The sequence below is a fragment of the Amblyomma americanum genome, chromosome 1 (assembly GCF_052857255.1).
Source record: "Amblyomma americanum isolate KBUSLIRL-KWMA chromosome 1, ASM5285725v1, whole genome shotgun sequence".
Lineage (NCBI taxonomy): Eukaryota > Metazoa > Arthropoda > Arachnida > Ixodida > Ixodidae > Amblyomma > Amblyomma americanum.
In genome coordinates this window covers 379,278,683-379,301,504 of record NC_135497.1, presented here as the reverse complement: position 1 = coordinate 379,301,504, position 22,822 = coordinate 379,278,683, and the positions used below count along the sequence as shown (strand labels likewise).

The 22,822-nt window shown below is 46.8% G+C and overlaps 1 protein-coding gene across 1 annotated transcript; it reads right to left on the bottom strand.

Annotated features, from left to right (window-relative positions):
- Positions 1-10,972: 10,972 nt before the first annotated feature.
- LOC144101452 (uncharacterized) lies at positions 10,973-14,133 on the bottom strand. Its single transcript, XM_077634635.1, has 2 exons — positions 12,428-14,133; positions 10,973-11,503 (listed from the first exon to the last, which is right to left on the bottom strand). Exons 1-2 carry the CDS (start codon positions 14,054-14,056, stop codon positions 11,222-11,224), a joined length of 1,911 nt encoding a protein of 636 aa, XP_077490761.1. The 5' UTR covers positions 14,057-14,133; the 3' UTR covers positions 10,973-11,221.
- Positions 14,134-22,822: the final 8,689 nt, after the last annotated feature.

Sequence of the window (22,822 nt, the reverse complement as noted above, 5' to 3'; positions counted from 1 at the left end):
TTGGCCACCTGAATGCCACTCATTCATGCATTCACCTACTCTTGCGATCCTCCCTGTGTTTTAGTGTGATATTGATTATATATTCTCTGCATTACGCATGCATTTCACTTCTTTTTTCGATTATTCAAGATATCTCTTTTCCTGTTTCTTGCATAAGCAGCTGCGCTTTTGCTATTTAGAGGGGAGGGGTAGAAAATTTTAACCACTAACAATTTTGATTTTTTTTACTGGTCGTAAAAAGGCACATTTAGCAAGTTTCAATCATATGTACGGAGTGCAACATGATATTGCCCTACCTAGGAGTCAATTAAAACTTTCACCCGCATTAAGGGGAAAACAAGGGGCGCAGCCTCAAATATTGAAGCGTCGTTGATATCTCCTCTCAACAGTCACTGCTTGCTAGTGATGCTGATGGGGTCCTGTGGGCTGGCTAGTAGAACTTGTTGACATAGCACCGGTCGGTCACGCACATAAAACCTCTGTGGTCACTCTAGAATGTCTACAGCCGCACTAACGATAGCCAGGTATTCAGTGGTGTTAAAGTCTTTGTAACGAGCGATGCCTACGAGACTCTGACAGTCGCCAAGCAAGACCTTGGCAGAAAGCTGGCGAGCGAAAACTTGTCACCGACGAAAAAACAAAGTGAGTATCCTCCCTCGTCCTTGTGAGCATGTCGAGCGGAAACAGTAGCGAAATGCACTGCATGTGTTCATGTGGGAACACTGACGAGGGATAAACACCACACCACAGTGCAGGCCTCCTTCAGTGGCGAGAAAGCCTAGTGAGTATGTTTGCGTGATGATGACTGTAGAAAGCGAATTCTTAAGTTCTAGCGTGTGAAGTTTATCATAAGTGTAGTTTTGGCAGCAGTGACCTGAAATCAACGGTAGCTTACTGCGTTGAATACACAGAGTTAATGAGATGTGACAATGCTAGATGAGGTGACCCTCTCTGTCCAGCAATTGATTGGTTTGGGAAACGCAGATTTGTGGAGAACGGCTTAGGTACATCTGATTTCGTAATGTTCCTGGTGTAGTAACAGTGATGAGGAATTGTAGTTTATGATTGAGGACATAAATACTGAGTGTGCAAATGAAGAGAGCTAAAATACTGAACAATCTGGAAAGAGAACATTTTACGATAGGCAGTGAAGTAGTGGAAGTGGAAACAGAGTACATCTAGGCCAGGTCATCCCCACATCTAAGCCAGGTCATGCGCAAATGCAGAGCATTTGAGAGAAATGGTTGCGAGTAGATTTGGGTTTAAGGCCTCCGACATGCACGCAGAAGTTACAAACAGCGCCTTGCAGTATGCTCAGAAAAATTTTAAGCTGTCTTGCTGCTACAAATCTCTAAGGCAAAAAGCGGTACAAAAAAAGGTTAAAATTGCGAGTATTGCAGTCAACCACTGAAAGAAAAATCACATATTTAATGCTAAGCTATGGAAGAGAGAGCTGCATGAGTTGGCAATAAATGCAAATCAAAATTTGAGCTGAAATCTCGAATAGATATAAACAGGACATGCATTTTTAAAAGTTGATTGTTCTTTCGGGTAGTAGAGGGGCTGCTGGCAGCAAGAAACTCTGCTCTTGCCTTCATTTTATGGACATATTGCTTTGTGCTTTAGGTCACAGAGCCTGTCATAGGCCAAATGTACTTGTAATGAATTATCTGTGCAAATATATGGCATCGGTAGACTAGACAAACTCTAAGACCTCATCAATGCTCACTTTCTCTATTTGGTCCACATGGTGTGGACGTGCCCGGCTAAATATGATAGCTCACGCACTATAGAATCCTGGGAGGCTTTGCTCCGCAGCCCAGACCCCAACGTCCAGCAAGACATCATCGGTCAAGCCCTTGCTGCTGCTGTATCCCAAGGGATCCCGGCCGACGGCTAGGGCCGACAGGGGAGATGGACTTCTCTCCTGGCGTTCATTGACTGGTGTTACAATAAAGTTGTTTCTCTCTCTCTCTCTCTCTATAGTGAACTTTGTAAAGCCTGTTAGTCACAACTTTTTTGCCTGTCACCCCTTCACTACAACGTCCCTCATAACCTGAGTTGCTTTGAGATGTTAAACCCAAATAAACTAAACTAAGCATGTCACCACAAAGGGAGCCGCGGTTATGGTACTGAGCTGCTGACCCGTAAGATGCAGGTTCAACTCTAGCTTCAGTGGTCGCATTTTGATGGAGACGAAATGCTAGAGATGCAGGAACATTTCTCTAATACCTAACATAGCCTGCGCCGCTTTGTGGTGTTAAACTTCATAAAACCAAGCAAAATTAGTGACTACATCATTTCATTTTTTTATAGTTATTGTTGTTTCCTAAACATTAACAATTTTCGGCACCTCTTTTCTTTCATCTTTGCTACTCTTATTTCCTTCCTCGCTGTGTAGCAGGTCAGTGGTTTTTCATTCCAGCTAAATATTCTGTTTTTCATTTCATTAGAAAAACTCTTTTGCTCTTTTCCTTTGTTAGTTGTATTATGCAGAAGTATGTGAAGCTTAGTTCCAAGAGCTATGGCCTGGATAATAAGTCCTATATTCAAGGATAGTCAGTTTTATATTCAACCATACTTACATTACTTATTACGCTATCTATGCAGACATCCTTTATTATGTGCTGCCTGTCACAGAAGTGCTACGACCTGCAGCGGTAAACATCTTTTCAAGGCAAATCTCAGTTACATGCACAAATAGATTGGGCAAGCTCATGCTCTTGTGAAGCTCATAAACTTACATTTGTTTTCATAACCTTTGCCGTGATGCACTGACTCACTGTAATACACTGCAAATCTACACTGCAATTAGGTCTGCCTTATATAGTGAGACATTCATGTACTCAAGTTTGCCTTAGTACCCTGTGCTGAAATGAGTTTGTTAGCTGGCAAAGATAAAGCAAGGGTGGCAGTGTTTTTCAATATGCATAGGGCATTCTTGCAAACTCCAGTGTGCGGGTCATTCCTTTCTTTTCATGCAACATAAACAGTTTTCCCTTCACACTCATGTTTGAAACAAAATGCTGCACACTTCACCACTGTAAAATTCAATGCCATTGTGCTGAGCAAAAAATGACATCTGGCTGCAGTTGTAGTTGTGGTAAGGAAAATTGGCTAGGCTATATTTAAACCTATTTGTCATGATACAAACCACTTGCACGCCACAGAAACGTGTTTATAGTGCATTATCTAGCTGTTTTTTTATGGACAGAGCAGTGCTAAAACGAGAATAATGATGGAGAAAGTAGACAATATATTGTGGCAGAGGCATCAAGAATGCTAAATTTTTTCAAAAGGAATTTTCGGGACGCTGCTCAGAAGGTTAAGGAACTTTTATACTTCACTAACATCAGACCAATTATAGATTATACCTATGCATTCTGAGACCGTCTCGTCAGAACCCATTGTGATATGTTGGAACGCGTTCAGAATCATGCGGTGTGGTTTGTCACCAAGATATATATTTTTAATTACCGAAGTAACGGTATCAAGCAGGACCTGACTAGGACTTTCAGGAGGAGTGCCGTTAACGAATAAAGTTATAATTCCTTTACAGCATTTATTTCAAGGAAACCACTATTAACTCCGAAACTTATTTGCTGCCACCTCATTTTGTATCCACAAGGCACAACCACGACTAGAAAATACATGAGATAAAATGCCATACTAATGTGTTCAAACTGTTTTTTTCGCATGCCATCAATTATTATTGTAAGCTCCCTCAATGTATTGTTGAATGCTAGTCTTAAGCAAAGTTCTGAGCACTGTTGTTGGAACTGTGCTGTGCGCATGCTCAGCTGCTGTTTTTCTGCTTTTCTTCTTCTTTTGCTTCCCTGAAGAATTGACTGATGTGAATGAGCTGTTGACACTATTTTTTATCATCTGCCATAGATTTCCATCCTGCACTAAAGGTTGGCACATGCTGTAGGATTGATTGTGCATGTATGTATTCCCCCCCGCAGTTATGCCTTCGTGGCGCTGCAGAAATGTAAATAAATAAATTAACAGCTGATGATCTGCTAGGACTGCAGGATTGTAAGAGTGAGAAAAGCAGTGGGAGGCCCTGAGCCAGGTATAATAGTGAAATTCGACTAGTAGCACACAGGGATCATGTAGCTTGTGGATGGCAGGAAAATTGGAGACTTATGGAAGAGGCTGTAGACTCAAGTGCACCATCTGGGCTTGTGATGCAATGTGTAGCGCCCTTCGTTTCTTGTTGAAGCATGGTTTCTCCCTAATGTTGCACGCCAAAAGGAACTGCTGGAGTGTAGTTAATGTCACGTATTTCTTCTGACATAGCTTTTTTAAAGAATGTTGGTTATTTTATTTCCCTTTTAATGTTTATTGTTTGTCGAGTTGCTTATAATTTTAGGATAAATTGAAAGACAATTTTAGAATAAATTGAAAGCTACTGGTACTGACTGGTATTTCATTGCAATAATTATACCCATACTTATGAAGCTGTGTTCGAAGGTTGTTGTGCATTTAGTATGCGTGCCTGGAATTTCAGTGATTGTTTCTGCACTGAAAATTGAGGACAGATATCTGCTGTGCGAGTTTTTTTCAATAGAGTGAAAGTAACTTTAGCAGCGTTTGTTACTGTGCCAGCCAGACAAATGTTCTCCCACAGGAACACCGAGCTTCTGAATGCCTATGGCTCAAACCTCGAAGCTCTGATTGCCATTTCTGAGGTTTTCTGCATTCACCAGTGCAAGGCCGATGGCTCAGAGCTAACAAGCATTTATACCATAGAACTATGCACAGTAGTGCTGGGACCGTACAGCACGTCAGGGTTAACGAGGTCGCGATAAACGTGGTTACTGTAGAAAGTTAGAGTTAAAAAATAGTTGCGTTCACAGAAAACGCTGTTTTTTTTTCTTAGTCGGGCAATGAAACAAAGCATTGCATATAAAATTTCATATCTTGCTGATCCCTCAATTTTTTAGCTAAAGACCAAGAGTTGCATGGAAGTTGTGCAAGCCACGAACTTGCGTGCGATTTGTGCCAGTGACCTGGAGCAGGCTGGGAAATTTGTGAATGGCCAGCGGTATTCACTCAGTAAAGCAAGCTTTTTCTGTAACTACAGTTTTTGATAAGGCATTGCTTAGGGATGCAGGCATTAAACTGACTACTCTACACCTACCCATGCTTCAAGAACAATAAAATACATGAAAAAAAATTGATTGGCGAAAACATTTATCGCTACTTTTATGTTTTTCAGGAAATCATTTGCCATTTAAGGGGCTCAGTGTGCTATGAAAACCCTTAAAAATAATTATGTGCTTGTGGTGGCTGTTTGTCAAATTTCTCCTTCCACGCCTTTGTTGGCCTGACCTTTTAGCTTGTCTACATGAGATTGCATGAGATTGACTGCTACCTACAGTTCGCTTTTTTATTGCTTTTTTATTGGTTGTCACAATCTTTGTGTGGCTGTGTCATGCGGTTTGGGAAGTAATCTGATCTGAATTTTGTGTTGGCCTGAAGTGTAAGCTTTCGAATGTGGGGGCAAGTATATGGTTCCCCCTTGTTCGCTGCAACTGCAGCTTGGCCATGAGGGTTAGTCCTTTTTTATTGTGATGCAGTGTCATTTACTTCATGCATAAATTAATGAAGTAAGCACTGTTTTTGTAATAAATGAACTTTTATTATAACTGCGGCCATTATAAGTGCGCTTGACTCTCAGATGGCCGCCTTCCGGCATTCAGTATTACATCTTAAAACCAGCCGGAAGACACAAAACAGGAGAAGGGATGAGCACAAGATGAGACTGGTCTAGCAACTGAAATTTTATTGAAGGAAAGCGGCAAAAGAAGACCTGCTAAGAGATGCACGCGCGCAAAACCCCAAAGCAGTGAGAGGACGAAAATCAAATCAATTGAAAGGCACAGGCATATTTGTAATTAATCTAAAAAAACATTCCCGAAGGTTCGCCGACGGCTTAACTACGCACATGTCTTTAACCTCACCGATGTAGGAAGCCTCAACTATATCCGGACAGATTTATCAGTTCCATAAAGCACTAATGTGCCGCGAAAATCCGGCGTGCAAAAAGACAGGTCATCCTCCGATTGCATTCACGATATTGAACCTGCAGTGCCAGGTAAGAATTCGTCTTCCCTCCTATACAGTTCAAGCGCTCTCAGTCAGGCGCACATTCAGACATCTGCTTGTCTGCCCGTAGTAGTTTCAGCTACAAGGCAGTGAAACGCAAAAAACCCTTTTACCTTTGCAAGTGGCGAACCTTCTTAATCTCCCGCTGTGCATAGCGAATAATTACCCACAGTTTTATTAAGCCTAGTTTGAGCGGTGGTGCAAAGGGTCTGAGTTTGTGCCTGACTGAGCACTTTCACTCTATAGGGGTGAAGGCAATTTCTAATCTGGCACTGGACGCTCATTCTTTTTAATGCAAATCTGAGGATGACCTCTCTCGTTGCACCCCTAATTTCCGCAACCCATCAGTGGTTTAAGGAAGGGAGAAATCAATCGGTAAATAGTTGAGGCTTATTACATCGGTAACGCTAAGGACACGTGTGGCTAAGCCGTCGGTAAACCTTCACCGTAAGGAATTTGATTTTTTAGATGATTCATTAGCATTCCAGTGACTTCCGATTGCATTTCCCCTTTTCACTCTTTTGGGGTATTGTGCGCACACATCTCTTTGTGGATCTTGTTTTGCGGCTTTCCTTGAATAAAATTTCAGTTATTAGTCCAGCCTCTTCTTGAGCTCATGTCTTCTGCTGTGTTGTTTCTTTTGGCTGGTTTAAAGGTGACTCAGTACTAACTCGCCCAGTCATGAGCCTTGTTCAGTATTACAACATTTTAAATAAAGCGAGAACTTTACTGGTATATGTTGCCGGGGATCATGTCTACAGTAGGCGTGGGCAATTCAGAAGAGATAGCGTCAAACGAGTGGTTGTTAGTGGAAGAGGATAATGTTAGGATCCTGCGCGAAAAATTTTTTTCGAAATCGGATAATTATTTACAGCCAAAATTGTCCATAAAGTGACCGGGCCACAGCAAAAGTGCCGAGAAATTTGAAAACGCCGGAAGTAGGCGGAGCTACAGCATAGGGCCAAATTTGATAAACCGGAAGTGTGAACGGAGGCAAAGCGTGGCGTCGTTTTAAAACTCGAAACAGGCACTCACGTGACCAGTGATAAGTGACCGATACGTAACCAGGAGATAGGAAAAAATTGCTAAATTAGAGGCAATTGGGTAATTAACGAGAAACAAAAAGGTAAAGGACGGGTAAATAGACTGGGCGGGTATTTAGTGAGTGGGCGGGAATGATGCGTGCCGTAAAATTTGAAAATTATAAATGGCTTCTGAGATGAAATCAGTGTAAAATAAGAATTAATCGATAACCAATCAAGTGAACGAGAAAACAGCCATAGCGCCAAATTTGAAAGGCGACCAGCGTCAAGGAGGCATCAATGCTTTCACATTCTTAATTGTGCGGGTAGCTGCAGTGATCTCTATTTTTTTTTCAGCCCAGACAAAAGACCCCTTTTCTTGGCTCATGGGCGATGTAGCTAAGAATTTGCGGCCAGGACAACGCTGGACAGCGTGCATCAGCAAGCTTGGAAAAAGCATATAAATTAAATAAAAATTGATTATTTGCATTTAATTTCTAATGGATTTATGCATGAATTACTCTGGAATGCATAAAGCTTGTGTAATGGTTAGGCGACCATTTACAAGCCATGCATTTTTGTGCTTTACCTACTGCAGAGTACACGAAGCCTGTGCTAATTGACAGGTGACACAGTAACGACTGCGGCATACTGTACGAGCACTACGCAAGACAGACTACAGAAGACATAACAGACTACAGAAGTCAATGCAAACTACACAAGACAGGATTGCATACAGTACTATGCAATGGCTCTTTTTAGTCTTCGAGTGCGCCGAACCATAAGACAGCAAATCTTTTTTTGCACGAGGGTAATAGCCCCAGCAGAAGTGTCTTTCAGAGAACGTTAGTTTCCAATCTAACAATTGCAAAACAGCTGCGTAAGGTAGTTCATGGGTAAATATTAACCCGATTACATGTCTGTTAAAAGTGTATAAAACTTCGCCTCCTGTAGAGCGGTAGGCGAAGGTCGTCTCCTTTTTAAAAGCGCTAAAAAATCGTAATAATATCAAAAAACTTTTAAAACGACCTCTCTTTCATTACGATACCCATCAAACTGCTGATCTAGTTTTGCTAAAAAATATCGCACAAAATTGGAGCCATGCATGACCCAATGAAAGGTTTTTAGAAGTCCAACAACGCAGGTACCTATTGAGCTTCTCAATTTTGTATTTGCACATGCTTTGGAGTTATTCTCCCATAACTCACACAGCTGATCCAGCGTCGGGTAAAAAATTCACAGCGCGCAGTTCAGAACTGGCGGTAAGTGGCGCGACTACCTCGTCAACATAATCACTCATGCGCTTGTCTCCTTGAACAGTGAGAATGCTTATGATTCCTGATGCATCTTGTTCGGGTACAACTTTGTGGACCTGAGCTGGGCCTCGTCCTTGCGCGCTGAGGTGGTTACGGCAGACTTAAAGGGGCTCTGAAACGCCTTCCGAGGAGAGCACATTAACTCACTTATACACGGCACTGTGTTGCCATGAAAACCATAGCCAAATAATACTCTTCTACACGCAGCACACGAACCAGATTCACGCGTCAAAGTGAACGAGCCGTTCCCGGCGACATTTTCATGCTCCCACCTTCCTCCGTCCCCGCATCTGTGTAGATAAGGTGAGAGGTGGCCATTGGTTAGATTCTTTCAGACGTCAGGCAGCTACCGTGGCCGAGGCCAATAAGCGTTTAGCTCCGGCGGGTCGGGAAGCTCTGCTCCCAGAGGGGGGTCGGCGAAGGAGCGCCTACCAGCATGCAACAAGTGACGAGAAGAGGGAAAGGCGCGAAGACGCTAAAATTCAAATTTTCACTACAGATAACTCAGCTTCGACAAAGTGCATTTAAAAAAATCTTTGCTGGACACTATCGTGACGCGGCGTGTTTCAATATCCCAGGCATCATCATCATCATCAGCCTTATTACACCTACTGCAGGGCAAAGGCCTCTCCCATGTCTCTCCAAATAACCCTATCTTTTGCCAGCTGCATCCACCTTTTGCCTGCAAACTTCTTAATCTCATCCGCCCACCTAACCTTCTGCCGCCCTCTACTACGCTTACTTTCTCTTGGAATCCACTCCGTTACCCTTAAGGACCAGCGGTTATCTTGCCTTCGCATTACATGCCCTGCCCAAGCCCATTTCGTTCTCTTGATTTCTACTAGGATGTCATTAACCCGTGTTTGTTCTCTCACCCACTCTGCCCGCTTCCGGTCTCTTAACGTTACACCTATCATTTTTCTTTCCATGGCTCGCTGCGTTGTCCTTAACTTAAGCTGAACTCTTTTCGTTAGCCTCCACGTTTCTGCCCTGTAGGTGAGTACCGGTAAGATTAAGCTGTTGTACACTTTCCTCTTGAGGGAAATTGGTAAACTGCCACTCATGATCTCCGAGAATTTGCCATATGTGCTCCACCCCATTCTTATCCTTCTAGTTATCTCCCTCTCATGATCCGGATCAGCTGTCACTACCTGCCCTAAGTAGACGTATTCCGTCACAGCTTCTAGGCTCTCGCTGCCAATTGTGAACTGTTGTTCCCTTGCTAGGCTGTTGGACATTACCTTCGTTTTCTGCATGTTAATTTTTAGACCCATCGATCTGCTTTGCCTGTCTAACTCATTGACCATGATTTGCAGTTCACCTCCTGAGTGACTCAGCAAGGCAATGTCATCAGCAAATCGCAGATTATTTAGGTATTCTCCATTTATTCTTATTCCCAACTGTTCCCAATTCAGGCCTCGAAATACCTCCTGTAAACATGCGGTGAACAGCATTGACGAGATCGTGTCTCCTTGCCTGACGCCCTTCCTTATTGGAATTTTATTGCTGACTTTATGGAGGACTATAGTATCTGTGCAGTTGCTATATATATCTTCCAGTATTTTGATATAGGGCTCTTCTACCTCCTGATTACGCAATGTCTGTATGACTGCTGAGGTTTCCACTTAGTCGAATGCTTTGTCGTAATCAATGAAAGCTATATGGATGGATGGGATGGATGATATATAGCTTTCATCCCAGGCATGCCGAAACTTTATTAGAGCCCCCTTCACAGCCCCTTTACGAAAGTGGCCACGGCGGCCGCATGCGAAGCAGGTTTTACCGCGATCGGGGCAAACGGATGGTTCGCAGCCAGCAGTGCCGCAATAACCGCAGTTCTTCAGACTGACGATGAACGGAACATCGGCAGTGTCAGTGCCTCAAGTATGCCGGTCAGCAGAACAAACCCGTGATAGGCTGGTCCAGTACTGGTGAGGAGACCGTCCGTTGTTATTGCTGAAACGCCGGCTAGCTTGCGCGTTCCGTCCAACTGCGTTACATCAACGTTGTTACTGCTGTACAATGTCATATCCACTGCTAAAACAGTCACTGTGTGATGACACCATCAGTGCCTTGAATTTGTTTTGCGTCCTAATTAAAATAATAAAATCAGGAATATATGTGGTACGATCGAAAATAATACCATCTCAATAGGTCTATGCAAACAACAGGCAAAACAATGAACTGGGCTTTTGTTCCACGGCCCCTTAAATGAACCTTGGCTGAATTTTCTAGCATGCAGCTAATACCTTAATATTTTCACCCGTATGTTTCACTTGAGCTCATTTCATTTAGCACTAAGGCCATATAAAGCGACAATGTGTGAAGTGCCTCACTTATCCGGATGCGATTGCCGTTGCGCACACTGCTTCCTAATCTGATCAGCGGTTTCTTCTGGAGCCCGTGCACGAGGAGCAGAAATGTACTCGCATCCCGAGGAATACGCTCAACTTTTATTACGTCACCCGCTGGCCTTCGACGCATCGCAGTCGTGCTGGATGCGCAAAGAACTAGCCGCCGCGTGGTTGGCGAGCTGCTCGCATGCAGCACCCGTGGACAGGCTCAAGACACCAGCCTCTCGTTCCTCCTTTCTCTCTGTGTGTGGTTCCGGCCTCTTCGCCATGGTGCACTAGGTGGCGGCTGTCCGCACAGCTAGGTGGAGCCAGTCTGACGAGCTTGGACACAGGACACAGCGCGTGTCTGCAGTGTTGCCGGTGAATACCGCTTCTATATGGGCGCTGTTCTTGGCTTGCGGGGACTTTAAATGCGTTACTCTTGACTAGGCTTCTCGGAAGCTGAGGCACCTGCATCGCTGTCTTCGTCATCGCTTTCGGGCGTCGATCGAGCAGCAATCGAATGCAACCCCAGATAACTTGGGGATGGCGGGTCGAGGAAACATAAGTTGCCGTCCAGCACCGAACGCCCAGATGTCAAGAGCTTCGGTTGTCCCTCGTCCAAGCTGGATCCACAAGGACTGCGCTTGTGTGACGCATGTCTGGAATGACAAGGATTTGCTGCTGAAGTTCCGGGGAAGTCTTCGCCATGCTGGGCCTGGAACGAAAAGTCAATTACAGGATGCCAACCGGCTGACACCTGCACCAGTGCAAAAAAAGCGTCATGTTACTGGAATCCTTTACTAGCATCTCGGCATGTTGGCAAAGCCTATGCTGCGGACGGCGCCGATGCCGGCGGTGTGAAAGTGAGGAATCATCTGAGACCTAACGCATTGGAAGTAATTTTAACAAACCAGTTTTCCTGTGTCTGGTCCACCCGCATTCTCATATTCTGCATCCCCTCCCCCCGCCGGGCCGGCGCCTCTCTGAACATGGGAGGACTGGGAGACCTCACTGCGGTCAGCGGACCTGGACAGGCTTAAGATCGCAGTCACCCAGGCCGCATACGCCATGGATCAACAACAACTGATTGTTTTGACCTTTAGTGGGGTGGTGCGAAGACCCAGGGACCTTAGGGTTGAATAAAGTTTTAACACCCACTGCATGCGCCCCCAAGAAGTGTTCCATAAAAAGGAAATGCCAGTCTGTGGTGGCTCGCAGACCCACAGAAGCAGCCCGCGGAATTCAGTTTGTGAACCCCCGTTCTAGACTATCTGGACGTCTGCGTTTGTGAGGGCGACCGCCAGCCTGTATTCTAGAACAGTTTCCGGATTCTACGTTTTCCTGAATCTGCGTTTTTCTGAAATGTAACCTATTGACCCAAAGGAGTCGAAGACATTCGGTGTACAAAAGACCGTTCAGCAACACTGAATGTCGAAAATCTGTCCGCTTCTACGAGCGCAACAAAGTTGGGTGATTATCAACTATACAATGGGTTCACATAAATTGGCCATATTTTATAAGTGAAGCTCTCCCAAGATGTGACCCTAAAAAAAGAACAGAGCGCTTGTTCGAAAAAAAGTCAATTGAGCATACAGCTCTATGGCTTCTGTGGTGCTGGCAGGACTCAGTCCATACTCACCTCTGTTTCTGGTTCGAAGTCGTCCGGAGCCCGCTCCTTGTCAAGCCATTGCGTGACACGTATTGCGTTGGCCACGGCCTCCTCTTCGACCTGCAGCTCGGATGGCTCGGAGCTGAACCGCATCGCCTTGCTCTCGTGCCCCGCGTGGGTTATTCGGTTCATCTGTTTCGTTTCGAAGTCCTTGAGCTGGCGCTCATCTTCCAGCAGGCTCCGCCCGATCAGCAACGACTCCCGTCGGCGCACCCATTCCTCCGACAGTATCTCCGTGCATTCATCGTCAAAGGGTATTCCCTTCTCACGACTGAGGAGCTCATTCTGGCGCTGCTTGTCGCGGACTGAGCCACTGCATTCGAGGAAGTTGCCACCAAAGGAATCTTCAGTATTTCTCTCTTGTGCTACTGGCCCAGGTCTCAGTGCCTCACACGATGTGACGTTATCGGTTGTCAGAGGCAACACATCCAATCTACCAATGTTCCACTGTATGTCATGTGGGTCTTGCCTGCTGCTCTCTTGAGCGCAATTACTGGCATAGGCATAAATTGGATTGCTGTGGTAGATGCCGGGGTAAGTGTATCCGAAGCTCCAGTTGATCTGAGAGGGCGATTCCATTTTGTCCATGCTCCTTTGTTCTTCAGAGGGGCTTTGTGTTTCGTATTTCATGGTGTGGTCCACATAACAAGTCGAATCACTCGGTACGTCCAAGAAGCTTTCTTCGCGACTTGCAATGCACTCGCTCTGTGGAAAGTTCGGTGGCAGAATATCCATTAAATTTTCAGTCACATGACTACTGCAAAGCGGGAAAGACCTTTGTGACGACTGCAGCCACTGTGGACTGACATCAGGATTTTGCTGGAGACTGTTGGCTTCTTCATAAACCATTGGCAGGTTTTGTGTAGCCTCCGCAGAGTTGTATGTTTGCTGGTAAGCTTCCCAGAGACTTTGCAGTTCATCACGAATCTCACTCGCGCTGTGAATTGAAGATGGCGTTGTAGTGTAACGAGGTATTGGAGTGTAACCATAAGAGTCTCGTCTTGCGGTTTCCAGAGCAGATTTTTTAAACTCTTGAACTTGACTAAGTATCAGGAGTGGATCAACCTCTTTTAAGGAAACATGTTGCAGCTGATTTTCTGGTGACAAAGGCATAGTCATGTTGGCGGTGTCCTTGAACGGGTGGCTGATGGTGCGGTAATGCGGTAGAACACTGTCAGCCACATCCGTGTTTCTCAAAGTTGATATCATGTTCAATACCATGTTTGCCTCGTTGGGTGTTAAGACGGCGAATTTAGGTCGAGCTGCTCGTTTTGCAGACACACGCAGCGAGCGTTTGATTGGTCCACCGGGAAGATCCGGCAGTGCAGAGTAGTCTCGTCGCCGGGACTTTTCATTACGTCGGCTGCACGTAGTTGTTGCACCTCTGAGTTTTCTAATCAGCTTGCTGATAGCACTGCTGTCGCCATAGAATCCAGAGCCTTGCACTTCGCATTCAGCCTGGTTTTGTTGCCAAGTGGACCCGCAAGCAGCGCGAGGCCACACGGAGCTTTGTGCACTCCCGCCAAGTGAGGCAGGCACTTCGCTTTTCGTAGTTTTCATGGAGTACGACCAGCTGTCAGCCTGCGCTTGGTCAGCCATGCTTTCGCTGCTGTAGCTGATCTTTGCGAGAAGTCCATCACTAGAAGCATCCTCTACTCTGGACTCTTCGGGAACGGAAGCAAGTCTGCAAGCATAAAATGTTGAAATGGCAGTTTTCTCAGTGACCGCAGAGAACAAGGACGTTTCTTCAGATCTGCGCTATGTTTCGCGGGTTGTGGCTTTAGCTGACTTAATGCTGGTGATGGTTCAGTGCAGGCCTTAAATTGGTTGCAAATCACGTCTGATAGAATTGCTCTACCCATACAAAAATGTCCTATGGCCGGCTATAAAATTTTGGCCCAAAAAGCTATAGACCTTTTCTTTTTCTGTCTATAGCTGTATATAGAGGCTGATATATTTTTCTATAGAGAGCTTAAGACAGTTGTATGGTTCCAAAGCTATAGCTTCAGTGGCATAGATTTTTCAATAGCTGGCAATAAGCACCTTTGTGGGTGCTTATAGACGTTCATAAAAGGCCACAGACGGACATAGCTTTTTCCACCGACGCCCACGGGACGTTTTTGTATGGGTAAGCGACATAGCTTTTTCCACCGACGCCCATGGGACGTTTTTGTATGGGTAAGCATGCTAGACCTGTCAGTTGACCGTGGAGCGAGTAGAGACCGGTCACGAACCACTTCTGCGCCAGAAGGCGACGTAATAAACTCTTGGGGTTCTTTTCTTACTTGCCCATCATAAGGATGGCTACAGTAGTAGCAGGGAGAAGAAAGGGAAAAGGAAGACGAAGTGACCTTGTTAAGGTGCCTTCACATCGCTCTTGTGAAAATCACGCTTGCCGTGTAACCACGTTCCCTATAGCAAACGAACAGGATTCACGCCATCCGAGGAGGCTTCGGATGCCCAGTCGCCGCCTGGTTCCGTCTCATACAGCGAATGTCACGCAGTTATTCCTGGACCTGAACTGCGCACCACCGCTAGGCCTAGAGCCTCCGGTGACGTACTGGCGGGGGTAGCTCCGCCTGCGCCGCTTGCCTCGGTGGCATTCTCGACAGTGAAACAGCCCACTGAGCATGGGCCGGACCTCCAAAATCGTGGCTTTGTTTCATCAGATACGGCGCCTGCCTTGCATTCTCCAGATGTACAACTCGTGAGTGCTTTACCCTCAGGACGGAACACAGATACCGCTGCTCAGCCTGCACTTCTGGATCGACCTCTACCAATACCACATGCCACGTTGAGCCCTCCAATGAACATGCCATCAGCCCCGCCAATCGTGCCGCCGGCCTTTCGCTCTCCTCAAAAGCGCCCTTCGGGAGACGCTGCAACGGGTTCCTTTTTGGCCAGCGGCGGCTCACAAGGCAAACGTTCCTGCCTAACCACAGACCGCCCAGTTGTGTCTACCCACGGCTCAGTGAGTTACAAAGCCACTATCAAATCTCTGGCAACAAAACGCCTTACAGATATACCGACCAGAATTCTGCAGACAAACCCGGATGCATGTCTCGGAACGAAAGGTTTTCGGGCGTTTACGGCCAGAAAGAAGTCCAATATTATTGCTGTGTGGCTCCCGACCTTAGCAGCTATGGAACGTCTGCAAACACTGCAGTGCATTACAGTTAGCAGCGAGGTCTCGAAACCGGTACAGGTGTACCTGGTTGATGGATCCGACTTGCAACGTTGTGTTGTCTACATCGTCGATGCTAATGAGGACCAGGCCGTCCTTCAGCGTGAGCTTTATTGTCCCACTCACTGAGTGATCCAAGCATGTTACATAGGAAAAAGGCGCTCATGCATCGTCACCCTGCAAGGCCCACCAACACTGCCGGCCTGCTTGTAATATTATGGCTGCATTTTACGGCCTCGACCATGCAAATCAACCGCCGTCGACTGCTACAGTTGCCTCAGACCTGGCCATATGAGTAGATCCTGCCTTTTCACAACTCAAGTGGAACCTGCGTCAGAAGGCGCAGCGGCTTACAGATGTGGCCTCTGAAAAACTGACGACCATGACAACACATCACCCACTTGCCCCACAAAGCAGAAGGCAACAGAAAAAATTCGTTGTCTGTATTCTAAGCGAATGACTGAGAATGTGCATACGCCCCTTGTGCAGACTTCCAACCGGTTTGCACCTCTCTAGTCGGACGATGACGAGTGGCACGAACTTCCCATGCCGCACACGCAAGAAACTGCTACCCAGCAAACTTATAGCGATTAAGTGCGTAAGGAGTGACGATATAAGCAGGCTACCAAACAGCGTAGCACCCCGGAACCTCTCAATGATGACATGGTGGCAGTTGATGCCAAATTGCACGCCTTTTGGCAAAGGTTTCAAGGCTCCGACAACACTGTGAACTGCTTGCCCGCTGTGGACATGCAGCGGGATCTGGCACCGCCACTAGAAATGATAAATCAGCACCGAGCATGTCCCGCCAACCTGCTTCTTTCACCGCTTCTCCCAGAGTACCTGCTACATTGCCAGATAACTCTATGGCGTCCCTGCTCCGCTTCATAGTTACCCAGTTATCCAACCTGACATCTGTTTTCTTGCAACGCTTGGACTACTAACCGAAGATGGCGCGTTCCGACTTTTCTGGTGTGCTCCAGTGGAACTGTAGAAGCCTCTCCAATAAAGTTAGAGAGCTCAAAACCCGTCTTCGGTTGCGCAAGCTCCAGGTGTGGGCCATGTTACTGCAGGAGACTAATGCCTTGCCAGCCATTCCGGGCTTCAGTGGTTATGCGTCGCCTTCGATGAACGACCATCCTTTGCTCACTGCTTCCCCTCCGGGAAAAGGAGCGGTGTAGGCTAACACGCGTTTCCCTCACGTATGCCTCTCTCTGGAAACTTGGTGCACCTCGTATCAGGAGGTAGTTTCAGTTGCTGTAAAATTACCGAAGGCAACTGTTGTGGTTGTATCCTACTACGTAAGACCAGCGGGTGGAACTCCCTCCCATATTAATCTGTGCTGGTTATTAACTGTGCATAGAAAATACCCCTGGTGTCTGATTTTAGTCGGTGGTGATATCAACGCCCAACACCGAGACTGAGGGTACCCTACTTCGAGCCCCCGCGGCAGGCATGTGGGGGATGCCTTCGCGGATGCGTTGTTTATTCTTCTAAATCACCCCAGTTCAACAACGCGGGCTATGCGTTACAGTCACAGTACCACCTATGCTTCTGATCTGACGTGGTGGCCTGGCCCCGGCACTCACTCGTGGCACCTTGAGCCTGACTGTTGGGGCAGTGATCACCACCCTATAATCATCGGTGTCCATCCATCACGTGCTCGCCTGTTACGCTGCAAGTGCATGGTGGTCAACTGAGATTGTTTTCAGGCTATTCTCCAGGATCTCCCTGCAGAGTCGTCACCATCGTTTGTTGACCGCATACAGTGCGCGTTAAACTTGTCTACCTCCTGCACCTGGGCAGACATCAATCGACCGGTTCCAGATATCGGCCTGCTAACTTGTGGGCTGCTCACCGACAGGCCGAGCTGGCAGCCTCACGTGATCCCACATCTGTACAGACACGTATAAGACAACTATATTACTTCTAAGGCTCGCAAATACGAACGCGATCGATCACGAGGGCAGTGGCAAGCAGTTTTCTGCGAAGTCGTCGAATCCATCTCTCTGGCGAACTAACCGTGCAAAGAAACACGTTCACCGTCGCCCGACGCAGCTAGCACCGCATGATTCGCAGCTAACTTGTCTCCGGATGATTTCGCCAGAGAAGCGGCACGAAAATTCTTTCTAAAATATGATGTGTTGCCACCCTCAGCTACCCAGTCTAGCTTGGCAGGGATTCCAGCTCATGTAGATAAACCGCCATCAGCAGCAGATGCTGAGGTTATTGCACCTCCTTTTACCATGCCTGAGTTGCTTGCAGCAATAGATGAGGCTAAAGGAAAGACATCGCCTGGTTCGGATGCCATTCCATATGAGGTGTACAAGAACATGAGTTGTGCTGTCCTCGCTCAACTTCTCGACATATTAGCAAAGTATGGCTAAACGGCTCTGTGCCTGAGAACTGAAAATTTCCCACGGTGATCCCAATTCTAAAAGCAGGGAAGCCATCGACGGATCGTGGAAACTTCAGGCCTATTTCTCTAACATCAACATTGTGCAAGCTGACGGAGAAAATGCTAGCCACACGACTGCCGTGGTGGCTGGAGCACCACGGTCTCTACCACCACGCCCAAATTGGCTTCCGTCCATTCATCGGCACTGAAGATGGTTTGGCAGTCTTGACGTCGCAAGTTCGGTCATCAACTCGCAGCCACAGTGTACGTACCGTCCTCGCCATGGATATCGAAAAGGCTTACGATAATATAAGTCATGCTGCCATTTTGCATTCTATTGACATGCTGAATTTCCCTCTTCGAGTATGCAATTTTATAAAGTCCTTCCTTGAAGGCAGACGATTTGCCATACGCCTCAGTAGTGACTCCATATGATCATTTGAATCTGTTTCACGGTGTACCCCAAGGTTCGGTGCTGTCACCGACACTGTTCAATATTGCCGTCATTCCTGTTGCATGGCGTTTACATGATGTCCCTGACGTTAAGTTCTTACTGTACGCCAATGGTATCACGGTATGGAGCACTCACCATGACCTGCTAACTCAAGCGGCGCCCCTAGTCAGCCTTAGATTTTACCGCCAATTACGCTATGTATGTCGGCCTACAGCTTTCAGTGAGCAAAACTACGTTCATGTCAGTGGCCAACCGCTGCGGACGCCGTAAACTCGCTGCCATGACAATCCGTCTCGAACTATCTGGACCCCCAGTGCAAGAATCTTCGACATTGAAAATTCTGGGTTTGTCGATACATCAGTCTGGAACGGGTACTGCCTGGCTTTCTCAGGCTAAAAAGCAGGCATTGCTGACTTTGGGCCTAATCAGACGTATTGCTCCCAAAAGCGGCGGCGCTCGCTCCCATGTCGAACGACATTTGGTGAAAGCAGTTTTGCAACCACGCCTCATTTACCAAGCACAGTTCCAACACAGTTCCAACACTCAGTGGAATCGTCTGGAAGCCGTCAATCGCGACGCAATGAGAGCTATCACTTGCCTTCTAAGCATCATGCCGATCGTGGCACTTCAGGAAAATGTTTAATTGAATACCCTTGACGAGCTTGTGCAGCAGCGCCGTGATCCTCGTAGCCTTAAGGCTAACCTTTCGCATTCACCGCGGGCACTCCGGACCTTTGCTTTCTCACACATCATACTGTCGCCGCCACCGTCAGTTCTTCCTACATGGGACGTTTTGCAGCTGAGCGACAACAAACCTACCGCTCTACGTCGCCCTACCTCACCTTATGGGGAATCGTCCCTTCGCGAGCGAATCGCGGAACAAGATAGTCACCGACCCCGCGGCTCAATTATTATACATGTTGATGCCAGTTCCTGGGCTGTGTAACGACAACTGCGCTTTACTGTCCCTGCCAGCCTGCACTTAACAAGACGGCCAGGTTTTGATTCGCGGAACCCGCTACTTCCTTCTGTGCTGAGCTGCTTGCTATACAAGATGCGCTTCGCTCTGTAGTCGCAGTTACCTTGCTCCTTACAGCCCGCATTATCATCCGAATCGACGCCCTTCAAGCAACTCGTCTACTCCGCGCGTCAGCCGGAGCTCAGAAATGTGCCAGAATATACATCGCCTGGCGGCTCGCACCCGCAAGTCATGTGAATTGAGTGGGTCCCACGTGACCTACTCAATTCACAAAGATCTGCAGATTCTGCGACCCGCTTGCCAACCCGACCCAAGTCAATGCCTCAATTCCTCAGTATGAATGATGCTACCCTCCTTCTCACAAGAAAGCAACACCTCCGGTGCTGCACACGTGCTCTCGTCCCTCCGTGTGCGGTAACCCTCCCCGGCAATCTTAACCGTGCAGAGGAGGTTGTGCTGCGGAGGATCCGGATCGAAGTTGCCTTCACTCCTGCCGTAACCCGGACGTGGCTTCAATTTCGTCACTTATATACCCGCCTAGTATGTCCAGTCTGCAACTCACAAGACACTGAGGCTGACATTCACCACTTGTTGTGGGATTTCCCGGCACTGAAGTCAACTAGAATTCGCTACCTGGCAGCAGCGGGTCTCCACCCAGACAATCCGTCCTCATATATTGATTGGACGCAAGGCCACATCACTGCTCCCTCCTCACCTTCAATAGATCGGCACAAGTTTCCCGCTTTATTTAACACCCACCCACTCTTTTCTTTCTTTTCTCCTTTCCTCCTAACTCCCCTTATGCCCTGAGGCAATGAACAATGCTATCAAAAAAGCCCGCTTACCAAAGCGGCCAGTTGTTTGTCTTCGGCATGGAAGGACGACGTGCCCGCCTTCAGGCATCGCGCTGTCACTCCGCAGCCACTCTTCGGACGACCGCTCTCTTCTCTCTGCTATGGTGGGAGCCAGGTCACTGGGCGGTGGGGCATGGAGTGATAACTCACGTGACATAGTTATGTCCAGTGCCACTTTGCTTGAGATCGAAACGACAGGCTCAAGGTGAGAGCAGCTTCTTGGCCCGATAGAATATGGCATCTAGCAGCTGTCGCGTTGCATAGCTCTTCTTCTTCTTCACCTGCATGGCTCGTTTCATCGGCTTATTTTTTGTTATTCTTCCTCTTCGTCCTCTGAAGGCATGGTATTTTTGTTATTCAATGCTGCCCTTCGTTTTCCTCGCAAGCTTGGGGTAATCATAATGTAAACTGAGCCGAGCTTGGACGAAATAATAAAAGGAAATAATGGAATGAACGAGTATTTAAAAATATAGGAACAGCAGCAACAAAAACAAGCAGGACAACATGCTTTGTGAGATCACGTCTCAATGCGCTGTCATTAACGATAGTGTGCTTATGACTTGTCTCACAATTCTTGGCTGCACTTATGGCTGGTCGGTTTGCTGCCACTTTGGCTATGTGTATTAACCACTGCACCTTTAAACATGGCTCTAAATGTGAAGAACCAGGAAAACAGTGACAGGAGAAGTGACGGCTGCGTTCCTCCGGTGTTCCATTCGCCTTGGCATTCCTCATGGTTCCCCTGGGTGTTCAAGCAGCTTGTGCGTAATAATAATAATTGGTTTTTGGGGAAAGGAAATGGCGCAGTATCTGTCTCGTATATCGTTGGACACCTGAACCTCGCCGTAAGGGAAGGGATAAAGGAGGGAGTGAAAGAAGAAAGGAAGAAAGATGTGGCGTAGTGGAGGGCTCCAGAATAATTTCGACCACCTGAGGATCTCTAACGTGCACTGACATCGCACAGCACACGGGCGCCTTAGCGCTATGTGTACACACGGGCGCCTTAGCCCCGTGTGTACGCGTAGCGTCCAGACGGTAGACGTGCGCTTTGGAGAGATTATAACTAGTGATTTCGACGTTGAAGATTTTTTTTGCAACACATAAATAACCAAACTAGAAGCGTTAAACACCCTTAAAACCAAAAAACAGCGTACAAGCACTACACAAGATACACTACAGAAGACAAACTACAGAAGGCAAGACTGACTACACAAGTCAAGACAGACTACACAAGACAGAACAGACTACACAATATAGACTACAAAAACAACACAGACTATAAAAGACAGGACAGTCTACAGAAGATAGACTACAAAAGACAAGACAGACTACACAAGATATGTCCAAAATACGACAAGACTACAGACTACAGAAATTTGCTGTCTTAGAATCCTGTAGTGTGTTTTGACTGGGGGTTGTCGCAGAAATAGCTACTCTTCAACACGAATTACGAACTAGGCTTGCTGATGCATGCAGTACAGTTTTATTGGCAGACTATAATTTCCCGAAGTACTCCCTTCGTAGGATCTTGCGCTTGTAATCAGGCTAAAAAAATTCTAACAATGATGAGTCAATGGTCAGGCAAGTTTAACAGTGCTGTCAATGATACCTTCCAACAGAGCAATTTATTTTCCGTGTGTTTATGGTTTATGGTCTACGGGGGTTTAACGCACCAAAGTGACTCAGGCTATGAGGGATGGCGTAATCAAGGGCTCTGGAAATTTCGACCACCTGGGCTTTTTCAATGTGCACTGACATCTAACAGTACATGGGCATCTAGAATTTGGCCTCCATCAAAATCCGACCGCCGTGGCCGGGATTGAACCAGCGTCTTTCGGGTCAGCAGCCGAGCGCCATAACCACTGAGCCACCGCGAGGGCTTCCTTCAGTGGTGTAGAATTTTTTTTTAGTTGTGTATCTTCGACATGGCATAGCACAATACAACAGAAAATACTGTTGTCACTAGAATAATTTCGTCTGGTATTGCAAATTCCTAGACAAAAATACTGCAAGAAAATCTGTTATGACGGCAAAAAGTTTCAGTTCTGTTCTTTGTTAGGGCACGAAGCCTCGAAAGTCAGCAGCTGCTGCTGCTTTTCCCTTAGAAGTGAAATTCTCACTCGGTTCCGAACGGAAGATTTCCGTGGGTGGCATTAGTTTTGCAGTCACCAGCTGACGATTGCGGGCGTCTACGAAAGTCCAGCGAACATCTTTTCTTGGCGATTGTCTATGGCTTAATTATGCGCAAGACAAGGTAGGTGATGTTATATACCGCTACTGTTGGTTCTCGCCCCAATGGAGTGCGTATTTTCGCAATAGCTCATGATGAGTCGATGTCAATGTTATGACTGGTCGCTTGTGGCAGATCACAGAGATCCAGCTAATGACCGCTAAATGATTTATATGAGGAGCGGCCGTTCAAAAATGTCCTGAGCTACTCAATGCAGCCATTTCACCCGCAACTACCTAACAATCGATGACGATAGTTACCCGGGG

Excerpts from the sequence above, each read along its gene's own strand:
- LOC144101452 (XM_077634635.1), bottom strand. The coding sequence starts at position 14,056 with ATGGCTGACCAAGCGCAGGCTGACAGCTGGTCGTACTCCATGAAAACT. Across the intron at positions 11,504-12,427 it reads ACTTCGAACCAGAAACAGAG|GCCCAGCATGGCGAAGACTT; the intron begins GTGAGTATGGAC and ends TTTTCGTTCCAG.